The 11,465-nt window shown below is 44.5% G+C and overlaps 2 protein-coding genes across 3 annotated transcripts; one reads left to right on the top strand and one right to left on the bottom strand.

The window, feature by feature from the left end:
• The first annotated feature begins 1,399 nt into the window (after window positions 1–1,399).
• On the top strand, window positions 1,400–7,622 carry alg1 (ALG1 chitobiosyldiphosphodolichol beta-mannosyltransferase). The gene is made up of 13 exons (XM_084925070.1): window positions 1,400–1,728; window positions 3,148–3,225; window positions 3,311–3,414; window positions 3,690–3,838; window positions 3,992–4,081; window positions 4,534–4,647; window positions 4,833–4,939; window positions 5,568–5,606; window positions 5,691–5,750; window positions 5,842–5,952; window positions 6,059–6,173; window positions 6,381–6,456; window positions 7,047–7,622. Exons 1-13 carry the CDS (start codon window positions 1,437–1,439, stop codon window positions 7,179–7,181), a joined length of 1,470 nt encoding a protein of 489 aa, XP_084781196.1. The 5' UTR covers window positions 1,400–1,436; the 3' UTR covers window positions 7,182–7,622.
• eef2kmt (eukaryotic elongation factor 2 lysine methyltransferase) lies at window positions 6,840–10,187 on the bottom strand. 2 transcript variants are annotated; one of them, XM_084925072.1, is made up of 8 exons: window positions 10,022–10,187; window positions 9,543–9,605; window positions 9,385–9,465; window positions 9,162–9,263; window positions 8,855–8,988; window positions 8,533–8,777; window positions 8,248–8,397; window positions 6,840–7,731 (listed from the first exon to the last, which is right to left on the bottom strand). In XM_084925072.1, the coding sequence occupies exons 1-8, from the start codon at window positions 10,163–10,165 to the stop codon at window positions 7,631–7,633; spliced, it is 1,020 nt and encodes a 339-aa protein (XP_084781198.1). In that variant the 5' UTR covers window positions 10,166–10,187; the 3' UTR covers window positions 6,840–7,630. The 2 variants fall into 2 exon arrangements, with proteins under 2 accessions (XP_084781198.1, XP_084781199.1); XM_084925073.1 differs by lacking the exon at window positions 10,022–10,187 and adding an exon at window positions 9,728–9,978.
• Between the last annotated feature and the right edge of the window lie 1,278 nt (window positions 10,188–11,465).

Here is an 11,465-nt window from a genome sequence, read left to right as displayed (position 1 = left end):
GAAATATCCATGACGTCAGAGGGGCTATCATCACGAAATGACATTTTATTTTTACTGCGTTTAATTTGAATTAATATTAGAATAAAAATAATACACCAAGAAAAGCTCACCTTACCTCCTAAGAGGATTTAAAGTGATGTGCAGTGAAACCATTTACACGTTTATTTAACCGAAGCCAAAAAACAAAATTACATTTAAAAAAAAAAGGTCAGTTAGTGGCCTGAAAGCTGCAACGCATGGAAGACAAAAGCTGTTCAAAAAGTGGAAAATGTACACAGAATTAATATCATATTTCCTTGCAGTTTCCCACAGTGAGGTGAGGTTTATGTATGCGGGATTTTCCAGTGGGGCGGCGCAGGGAGCCAGAATATTTGACCACAAAAGGTTAGTTTAGAAGATCAGTCTGGTTTTAAAATTATTTACAAGCGGACGAAGTAACAATAAGTAAATTTCTCAATAATTTGGTTACAATGTAAATGATTTTGTAAATACAACGTACAAAGAAAAATTAGAAATCTGAAGGCAGTTTTCTTATTTCAGTAATGTTGAATGTTTTGGTTCTTTTGTTTCTGTTTGTTTGTTTTTGTTTATGTGTGCAGGGCATTTCCAGGATAATAAGTCAGACTATTTCATCAGAAAAATACAGTGTGGACAGCACGAGTACAATTTTCAGGCTCATTTACAAATTGATGAATATGTATATGTTATTATTTAGATTTTTTTAAACAATTTTGTTTATAGTATATTAATGCATAAATTTTATGAATATATTTTCTGGAAGGCACTGGAAAACATATATTACATATCAATGTCACGCATTCTTATACGTGTATATGTGTATAATATAATTTCCTCAGGGATTAAGAAAGTATTGCACTTACTGCTCTTGCACTTCTGATTAGATTCAAACTGTATTTCGTTACAGTGTATTTATACATGTGTAATGACAGTAAAGTATAATCCTGAATCCTATTTTGATTCTGATGTGTATATATTATATCCTTCTGTTTCTAAAGGAAGAATAGAACCGAAAAAATCCTAAAGGGAGATTGGTTAATACAAAGTAGATTTTCACATTTGAAAACCACAAAACTTCAGAACAAATGTTTAATTGTGTAAATATATTCACAAAAATCTGCTCAGTCAAACTTTTTGTTCTTTGTTCCAAAATGTTTGTGAAAAGATGTTTCTGAGATTTTTCTTTTTTTTTTAAATAAAATGTAAATGTGCTACCAAAGCCCTACTTTTTAATTTTTTCTTTGTGGATTTTTTAATATAATCTTTTGATAACAATAGAAGTTAACACACGCTTTGACGGCTGAGACTGAAAGTTCCTGGTTTGCACATGAACGCGTCACGATATGATGCGCGGTTCCTTTAAACATCAAGCCCCGCCCATTTGTGACGAGCCGCGTCATCACAAATCTCAAACAAACATGGCGCCGCGCTGCTCCTGTACGGCTCTGCTGGCAGTTTCCCTGATGGTTTTGGCGCTTTTAGCGGGACTTTTTGCGCCACACTCGGCTGTGAGGTGGCCCGCGGTGTCTCTGGCGGTCGCTGCCGCGCTGCTGCCGCTGTGGGGCCGCAGCCTACGGCGGCGGGACGACGGGACCTCCCGGCGGGTCTGCGTGCTGGTGCTGGGGGACATCGGGCGCAGTCCTCGGATGCAGTATCACGCTTTATCCCTGAGTAAACACGGGTACCATGTGACCTTCGTGGGGTTTTCAGGTGAGACTGAAGCTTCCTGTGACACATTTATTCACCTGTTTCCCACCTGCCGCTGAGATCAAACAGCTTCTTTCACTTCTCGTACCGACATGTTCAGGTAGGTACCGATACCAGCGTATCCTCGCACCAGTATGAGGACAGAGAGACAGTGGGGAGGTGGGTTTGAGGTGGAGGTGAGACTACATCAGGGATCGACCCTGAGCCCACTCTGGTCAGCAGACAGATGGGGTTAGGCAGGAGTCCCTGTGGCGACACTGTGATTTGTAGTGTGAGTAGTGAGCAGGTGGAGGTATGATCTGGAGAGAAGAATGAAAATTGGTACAATCCAGACAGAATAGACGTGTGTGAGTGAGAGACATGTTGACAGGTGGACATGTGAGGAGAGAAGCCAGTGCAGGTGGATGAGTTTAAATACCTGGGGTCAATCATCCATACAGTGCACAAGAGGAGGTGAAGAAGAACGTGCAGCCAGGGCAGCGTGGGTGGAGACAAGGATTAGAAATGAGTCCATCAGAGGGACATCTCAGAGTCAGAGAGGCTGAGGTGTGCAGAGGAGGGAGGGTAGATATACTGGATATACACAGGAGGAGAAGAGGACGACCTCTGAGGATATTTATGGATGTAGTGAAGGATGGCTGGAGTGACAGAGGAGGTCCATACCTCACCTAATGTTTGGGGGAAACAAACACTGAAGCGTCTACATCCTATTGGAGCTGTTGAAGCTGTATAGTGAGGTGGTTCACTGTGCGAGTTTATTTTAAACAGCATTTGTTCCTGAAACATGTGATGCAACTTCTACACCTCCATCAATACTGCAGCGCTCTGCCTGTAGGATTTATAAGGAGTGGTATTTTAAAGAAGCAGCGTTTACATGTCGTTACTCGTAAAAGTTCCAAATCAAAAATCTAAAGAAAAGAATATTTGATCCAAATATAAAACTGGTGCTTTCAGCAGGTTGAGATAAATCAAACTTTAGATAAAGAAAAAGACGGGACTGTAAAGTATATGCAGAAAAAAAAAAAGCAAAATGACCACAGACAGAAAACACCTCAAAGCAGGTCGCTGTAAGTGATCCGAGATGGAGCCGATCCTCTTTGTAAGGGTGGCGTTTTAAAGAAGTAATATCATGTACTCTATTACTGAAACTAAAACGTAAACTCGGTGCAGCACATCCAGGTTAATTGAGCCGAGTTAATTTCAGCTGTGCGTTATAAACATGATCTGATAGAAAATAAATACCTTTTATTTCTACAGCACTGAAAACCAAAAGAGTTTCAGACAAACAGTCGGTTATTCTGAGAAACAAAAAATGAAATGTGAGCTTTGGACTAAAAACAATCAGGAAGTTGTTTCATCGTGCCTGAAAAATTCCCGTGTCGGCTGTGAAAGTGAAGAATTTGTGCTGTGATTGTTTTTCAGAAACCAAACCTCATCAAGACGTGCTGAGCGAGGAGAAAATCACCGTAGTGCCCATCGCAGAGGTGAAAGGTGTCCGAGGTACATTTACATCTGCGCTTAAAAAACAAACAGGATGTGATTCTTTACTGTTTGTTTTTTAATGAATCCGTTTCCTGTTTCGCAGTCGGACCGAAAGTGGTCTCGTATGTGACGAAGGTGATGGTTCAGTCCCTGCAGCTGCTCCGTGTCCTGCTGACGATGGAGCTGCAGGCGCATGTTCTGATGCAGGTGTGTTACCTGTGTGACTCTCACAGGGGGAACAATAACTCACGTACAGACGTAAACATCACACTGGTTCATCCATTCTTCTTTTTTATTTGTTTAAATTAAGACAAAAATCCTCATTTTGACTCAAAAACGTTTATTTTGAGAGTTAAATGAACTCTAGAGGAAAATCCTCATGAAAGAGTCCAAAGCAGGCACGATAAAGAACTCTGCTATAAATACTTTGATTGCTTGCAGACGTCACTCTGTTAACATCAACGACTGCCTTTGTTTCCCAGAATCCTCCTGGGCTGCCCAGCATCGCAGTGACCTGGTTCGTGTGTTTGCTGCGTGGCAGCAGATTCATCATCGACTGGCACAACTACGGCTACACCATCATGGCGCTTAGCCACGGCCCGGCGCATCCCATGGTCCGACTGGCAAAGTGGTGAGTACCACTGAGAGGCTGAAGGTGGCGCTCTGCGGGCTTTTAGGTGTCCTGATCCTCAGGACTGTGATAAAAATACTTAATGTTAAATCCTGATCCGAGGTGTTTCTGTCTCTGTCGTCTCTGACGGGCGCTTTCGTTCTTGTCTTTCAGGTACGAGCGCTTCTTTGGCCCTCTGGCGTCTCACAACTTGTGCGTCACCAACGCCATGAAGGACGACTTGCAGAAAAACTGGGGCATCAAGTATGACTTCCTCTTTCTATTATCTGTATGGCTGTTTTTCATTCACTGACGAATGCTCGTGGCAGAAAATCTGAGGGATGTTTGAAATTTAAGATTCTCACAACACACCAATAAAAACATGCAGACGTGTCACTTTACAATAAAGTTGATGAAGGAAAGACAGAGACTGAAACAAAGGTCAGATGTCTCACTAGCGGCCTCTGGAGGCCGTGATGTTTATGACACCTGAGGAGACGCTGAAGGAGCGGAGTTAAAGGAGACGCTGCTCCAGGTCTCGGCTCTGCCGTGGACGGTCCTGTGATCCGTCCTCTGTGAGGCTCCTGATGTTCACGTTTGTGTTTCACTGCAGGGCCAAGTTTTTAATGCAGTTAATAAAAACCAGTAAACTAACCGCAGTGACTCTGTTCTCACTCTGGATCGCAGCGCAACATTTTACTGTTTGACGTTTGCAGGGCGACGACTCTGTACGACCGGCCGGCCTCCATCTTCAGAGAGACTCCGCTGAAGCTGCAGCACGAGCTCTTCGTGAGGCTCGCCGCCGTTTATCCTCAGTTCAGACACGCGGGGTGAGTGATGACGCCGTCGGGGGGCAGTTCCTGTGAAACACTGTTGATCGCCCACAAAACAGGAAGTTTGTGTAATGTGTGCAATCGTAGAGCTGCAGAGTTTTACTGTCGGCTTTTCCTCGGTTGTTCAGTTTATTGTTATAGAAAAAAACACATCAGCTCTGTGTGCTCACCTACTCTCTCAGGTCTGAGGCGGAGAGGACCATCTTCTCAGTTCGTGACCCCGCTGACGGCACCGTGACCCTGAGGGCAGGGCGACCAGCGCTGCTGCTCAGCAGCACCAGCTGGACAGGTCGGAGGAAGAGACGCGTCCCCCGATTTAAGAACGAAAACCACGGCGAGCTTTTGGTGTTTTCTGATTGGAAACCGATTTTCTGTTTTGCGTTTGCTGTTCGATCATTTCCGCTGAAGTCGTTCATCTCAGGAGTTCAAAAAGTCTTTTGTTTTTAATTTCATAAGCTTTTACTTTCCTTCAGCGGCTCACACACAGGCAGCTTCACTGCAGGGTTTTTCATCACATTTCAATGATCAGGAAGAAACAAAACAGAAGTTACTGCTTGGAGGTCGTGACCTCTGCTTCAGCGGCGTCCTCGGCCCGTTCAGGATTTACAGGAAAGGATTTTGGGAGCGACGGTTTAGCTTTAAGTCCTGCTGTGAATCTCGGGGTAAAGAGATCGTGATCTCAGTGCGAAAATAAAGGTAATAAGAATAAATCCTGCGGTGTTCCTCATCATCGACGTAAACATGGGGAATGTCGGGATGCACGAGGACGCTCACTGAAGGTTTCTGGCTGCAGCTTCTATTGTAAACAGAATGTAAAATTTTCCAAATTCAGCCAGTTTCACTTTATTTTGCACCTTGTGTTTCATCTCTGGGAAGAACAGCTGCAAACACTGATTCAGGACATTTTTTCTCTGCAGAGGACGAAGATTTCTCCATCCTGCTGATGGCCCTCGAAGGTGCGACCTGCTGTTCCAGAAACAAAAGTTTAAAAGAATCCATGAAACGTGTTTCCTCACCTGTCCCCTGTTTGTTCCCACCAGAGTACGAAGGTTTCATTAAGGGAGGAGCTTCCTTACCACCTTTACTCTGCGTGATCACAGGTAGTCCAGCTCGCTCCTTACAGATTAGAAGATTTTCCTTTATTCAGAACATGTTTCCACTCACTCTGTGTGTTTTTGTGCGTTTGTGCAGGTAAGGGTCCTCAGAAGGAACACTACATGAAGCTCATCGACTCCCTGCACCTGGAGCACGTGAAGATCTGCACCCCCTGGCTGGAGGCAGAAGATTACCCTCTGCTTTTAGGTATTTTAGTATTTATTTTGGTCTGTTCGACCAGTTTAGTCTCACTCGCGTTTGCGTACAAAGGTTCCTGCAGGTCGTTGGAGGAGTTTCCTTCTCTGTCGTCCAGGCTCAGCAGACCTGGGTGTTTGTCTCCACAAGTCGTCCAGCGGTCTGGATCTGCCCATGAAGGTGGTGGACATGTTCGGCTGCTGCCTCCCCGTCTGCGCCGTCCACTTCAATTGGTGAGCTGACCTCTTAACCCTGCATTCTTTCTAGTGGCCAGGAGGGGGCGACTCCACTGGTTGCAAAGTAAAATGCTCATCAGTGACCTCTGTAAATACTTCCCTCTCTGTCTTGATGTCCACCTATTTAAACTGGAGCTGAGAATGTGCTTCCAGTAAGCTCATGAACGTGAATTAAATCTGGCTCGGCTGTATTTTTATTCCTAGCTTGGATGAGCTGGTGAAGCACGAGGAGAACGGGCTGATCTTCAAAGACTCTGCAGAGCTCGCCGAGCAGCTGAAGGTGAGAGATGCCTGTAAACCAGTCACATGATCAGGAGAAAGATTCGGGCAGACCCTGATATGGACTCTAATATCTACCAACATTTATTCTTCTCTGAAAATACCGTACAACATGATTTAAACATAGACTGTATATAAAAGATGGTTTTGTGGGTTCTGAAGCCTCAGTGGGAGTGAAGTGGCCATATCTGTGCTGAGAGGGTGACACAGGCGGCTGTAGCAGCTAGATGTCCGTTAGGCTTCACCTCAGCTAACTGAAGTCCCTGAACTGGACCTCTGGACCGTGTTTGTGCTGTTGGAGCTTTTTTAATAACATCGTGACCAAAAACATGGCCTCTGTGAGGTGACTGTACTAACAGACTGTCCAAGAAGCCGGAGCCACAGTTTTGGGAGTCAAATTCTAGGATTTTAATTGGATGTTACAGATAAATAACAGTTAATAGCTAATTATTTATATAGCATGGTAGCTAGCTAGCATTAGCTGATACCTTAGCACTCCAACTTCTCTCTTCTGTTCTCAAAAAAACAAACAGGGTGATCGACACGCTCTTTTGACTTCTTTCAAATAATGCTGAACGTTTATGATTCCAGACACTCCTGTCAGACTTTCCCAGTTCAGACGGCAAACTGGGAACCTTCAGGAGGAACCTCCGCTCCAGCAGGGGGCAGCGCTGGGATGACAACTGGGACCAGAACGTCCTGCCTCTAATCACTGCTCCGAGATAACCATGGCTCTATTTAGAGAGCTAGACAGCGCTGCTGTTTTATAACCATTTCTTTTATTCATGAAAGTCTCGCTTTGTAAGCCCTACTGGGCACGTGCAGTAGACATCACCATGGAAACAAGCCTTTTTTTCCTTGTGTGCCTGGTGAGCACTTCATGGAATAAAGTAGGCCCAGCCTTTGAGTCCAGTATCCAGTGAATGCCTGGATGATATGAGCACCAGTTACAGCAGAGTGAGAGCATAAAGGACCAGAACTGTTTGTTTGGGGTGTTTTCTAATAAATGTACATTTAAAATTTAAATGGATCAGTGGGTGAAAAGACGAAGTCTTCTGAGGTCTTCTTTTTTTATTCCTGGCGTTTTTCTTTCTTCACTTGAATGTATAAAGGAAGTTGTCATGACGATGAAGATGTACATTTGTAAATAAAATCTTTATCATGCTCCCCTCGTGTCATCTGCACAGTTTGATGAGCTCTATAGCCGACTGTCTGTTATAAGGAAACACACGGTTGACGGGTGCTGGGATCACTTCATGGCCGACTCCTTCAGTTTCTGCCAAAACAAACAAACAACTTCATTCAAACCAAAGTCCTGCACTGAGAAAATCCTGATCTCTATAAAATCATCTTCATAATTCCCCAAGCACGCCTCAAAAACAACTATTATTATTTATTCCCACTGCAACCAGGAAGTATCCAGGATCAAATCTGGCCAGATTTCTCTCTGCAGTCTCGTTTTGTCGACACTGGAACGTCTGAGTGTTTCCTGTGAGCTGTCTCCAGGTCCTTTTCGCTTCATGAATTTCATGAATTGTGGACACTGTGCACAGCTGGTTAAAGAACTACTTACTACAGCAAACCACAGTATTTTCCCCTTGTGTTATATGTTTACTGTTCATTTCAGGCAGAAAACGTGTTTCTGTGCGCGAGGCTGATGAAACTCAGACTTGAGCATGAGGTCGATCACGTGACATTAGCATGAGCCAAAGAGGCACAGCAGAACGTCAGGTTTAAGTCTGAATTAATCTGAACCATCTTCACCACAGCCTCCTCCTCAGCGCTGTCTTACCAAGCTGCTGTTTAAAGCCGCCGTACGTCTCCAGGTTCCTTATCGTGGAGCAGATGAAGACCTGAGGGAGAACCTCGGGAGACGAACACCTCAGGACGATGGACAGCAGCTTCGCCAGACTTCCTGCGATGTCGGGGTCGTACACCACGTCTGCACCACGACAAACAAACAACAGGAATCTGCTTTAACTCCAAATCTGAGAAAGCAGATTGTCAAGAGCTCCACAAAATCCAGAACAGACTGAGGTGTGTGAATGTGTGTCCACGCCATCTCCACAAATCTGACCTGCGGCGATGATGACATCAGCTCCGATCTGCCTCAGCTCTTCCTCTGAGATTGCCGTCCAGTCCAGCTTCTCCACGCTGACAGCTGGGGTCGTCTGCTGGCTCAGCCCATTCAGCCGGACGTTGTCTCTGAGTTTCTGCAGCACTGTGGAGTGACAGTCGCTGAAGATGAATCGCTTCGGGCTGCACGAGCGACAGACGGCGATACCCGTCAACCCCGCACCGCTGCCCAGCTCCAGCACCGTCCTGAAGGAGGAGGAGCAAATTTAAAAGCTGCAGAAGCTCCACCTGGAGGGCGACGACCTGCAGATCCTTCCGCTTACCTGCCTGTAAAGACCTGCTGATTCTCCAGAGCCCACTCTGCCAGGTAAAGAGCCGCCTCCCACGTCACCAGCCCGGTGGTCCCCTCTGAGATCAGAGCAATGTTCTCCATCAAGCTCACAGCGCCACCAGCAGGCTGCAGGACACAAACATCGCTGCACTTCAAATTAAGACACCTGCAAGCAACAGCTGGCAAAAGTAGGGCCGGGCGATTCAGACCAAAAATCTGATCTTGATATTTTTATGGCACAAAACAAATAATTTGATACAAAGGTAACAGTGACACTGAGGGTTTTCTGTGTGCGGTACCAGCAGGTAGCTCTTGTAGCACTCCATGGTCTCCTCAGCACCCACCACCTCAGCCAGAGCATCATACAGCTCATCCAGGGGTTCACAGCCTGAAGCTTCCAGCTGTGGAGGAAGAAACCAGGAAGCACACAGCCGGGTTTGACTCTGTGATCGAGTATTTCAACATCTTTCTGCCCAGAGAAAAAAAGCTCAACTAATAATCTGAGAGTTAACCTCTCCTTACCCGTCTGATGAGCTGGGAGAGAAACAGCCTCCTGTATCTGACTGAAGGTGGAAACTTCCGGCACAGGGGATGAAGGCACGTCTGTAAAAACATGTGACTGTTCATTACACTGACAGCTGAGCTGTTTTATGATTACAGCCTGATGGAGGAACACTCACCTGTTTCAGCACCTGAGAAATGAGCTCTGATGACCCGCTGCTCTGAAGGTCTTTTTCTACAAACTGTAAGCAGATAAAAAGTTAAACCTCTGTATAAGTGACGTTTTAAGTTCAATTCAAGTCATTCACATTGCGCCAAATCACAACACTCGCCTCAAGGCGCTAATATTGTAAGGTAGACCCACCATAACCCCAACAATCAGACGACCCCTACGAGCAGGCACTGGGCGACAGTGGAAAGGAAAACATGTCTCCGGCAGAACCAGGCTCAGAGAGCCCGTGGCCAATTTGAAAACATAAAAACAAATTAAAAGAAAGAATTCTAATGAAGATTATCTTTATGAACTGAGACCAAAATTATTCAGGGAGGTCCCTTGACTGATTACAAGCATTGCTTTACTCGTGTTTTACAGGCACAGGCTGCTTTGGTGCTAAAATGCGGAGATTTCTGAATGAAGTTCGGCCAGACTCGTACTCACAGTCCAGGGAAACGAAGGGAGCCGAGTCATAGCGAAAAACGACACCTGGAACTCCCTTAAAACCTCTTTAACTGACCCCTGAACCGAGGACCGCTCTGAAAGCGCCATCTTACACGTGTATTTGTTTACTTCCTGTTTACCCATGATCCTGCGCGACCCTCTCTCGCCAGAGCCTCTGGGTAGTGAAGTTTATCTGTAGGTTTGAGCATAGGCTGCCTTTTTTAAAGCTACAGACAGCTAAGTGCATGTGTTTAATACATACATACATACATACAGTCTTCTTTTTAATGATTATATATTTTATTAGTGGACATTTATTATTTAAATGTAATGTTTTGTATTAATTAGAACTTAACTTCATTTTGAACCAGAGTGTGTTCTGGGGCTTTCCTTAACCTTTTTATACAGTTTCTGTTGCTCTCTGTGTGTTTTCCTTTTAGTTTGGAGGGTCTTCAGACATCAGCTGCTGGAGAGCTCTGATTATGGTCTCATCATATTTTATCTAAAAGGTTCAGGATTCAAGTCCAGCAAATATGTTTTTCTACTTTTAAGGTCAAAATTAAAAGTTGCCACTCCTGTGGCTCTCCTCTGTATCATGAGATCAAACCTCCAGATGACCCACTTCTCCAGCAGGTAGTCTTATGCTTTAAAGATCTTCTGTGTAAGTTTTCTGAATTAAAATCGTGTATACTTTTGTTTTAAGGAGGTTTTGTCTGTTTCGTTCGTGTGCATGTTTTGTAACCTCGGAGTAAATTTCTGATCCATCAGAGCTGCTGGAGAGCTCGGCTGGTTCTGTCTGTCAGTGGATTTAAACACTGAGGCTCAAGGTTCAAGTCCAGCTGCAGTTCTTATTTAATTTTATACCTGAATCCAGCAGCGTGTTGAAACCTTGCCTTTATGCCAGCTTCAGCAGCTCGGTGAGATGAATAAAAGGTTACTGTGGTATAAATCAAAGGGCTGAGCCACACTCATGTTCATTTAGGAACCTGTGAAATCTGCTGATATCTGTGAAGCTTCAGTCAGATCTGCTGCTGTGGCCTTGAATCCTGCCCGCTCACAAACGTCGCTTCGTCCAGAAGGTTTCTGATATTTCTTTTTCCTCGCGCTCTTTTCTTGCTGTGTCACTGCAGCCGGAGATAAAATCTCTTCAGTTGGACCAACTGTGCATTCACAGCAGCAGCTCCAGCACGCTTGAGCATTTACTGGTGAGTATGAGCTGATTATTGTAAAACATCAGTTTGATCATTTCACTTGGTTTTCTTAACAGAAAAGAAGAACCTAAGAGAAACTAACGATTTTGATTATTTGTGGATTTTTTTTAATCTCAATGTTGGGTCCATAAAGTTTTCGGTCCAGGTAAATTATAAATGTTGTTATAATATTATAATATCTTATTATTATTTAAAAAGGACCGCATGAAGACGATGAATATACAATGCTTTTC

Source organism: Perissodus microlepis, chromosome 4 (genome assembly GCF_051167445.1).
Source record: "Perissodus microlepis isolate ML-2025 ecotype Zambia chromosome 4, ASM5116744v1, whole genome shotgun sequence".
In the NCBI taxonomy this organism is placed as follows: Eukaryota; Metazoa; Chordata; class Actinopteri; order Cichliformes; family Cichlidae; genus Perissodus; species Perissodus microlepis.
Note: the sequence above shows the minus strand (reverse complement) of the source record. Positions and strands in the feature narration are given on the sequence as shown.

What these genes read in the sequence shown, in the direction of transcription:
- alg1 (XM_084925070.1), top strand. Translation starts at nt 1,437, where the DNA reads ATGGCGCCGCGCTGCTCCTGTACGGCTCTGCTGGCAGTTTCCCTGATG. An exon ending in GACCTTCGTGGGGTTTTCAG is followed by an intron (nt 1,729 to 3,147) that starts GTGAGACTGAAG and finishes ATTGTTTTTCAG; the next exon opens with AAACCAAACCTCATCAAGAC. An exon ending in TTTACTCTGCGTGATCACAG is followed by an intron (nt 5,751 to 5,841) that starts GTAGTCCAGCTC and finishes GCGTTTGTGCAG; the next exon opens with GTAAGGGTCCTCAGAAGGAA.
- eef2kmt (XM_084925072.1), bottom strand. Translation starts at nt 10,165, where the DNA reads ATGGGTAAACAGGAAGTAAACAAATACACGTGTAAGATGGCGCTTTCA. An exon ending in TTTCTCAGGTGCTGAAACAG is followed by an intron (nt 9,466 to 9,542) that starts GTGAGTGTTCCT and finishes ATGTTTTTACAG; the next exon opens with ACGTGCCTTCATCCCCTGTG. An exon ending in CAGCAGGTCTTTACAGGCAG is followed by an intron (nt 8,778 to 8,854) that starts GTAAGCGGAAGG and finishes CTCCTCCTTCAG; the next exon opens with GACGGTGCTGGAGCTGGGCA.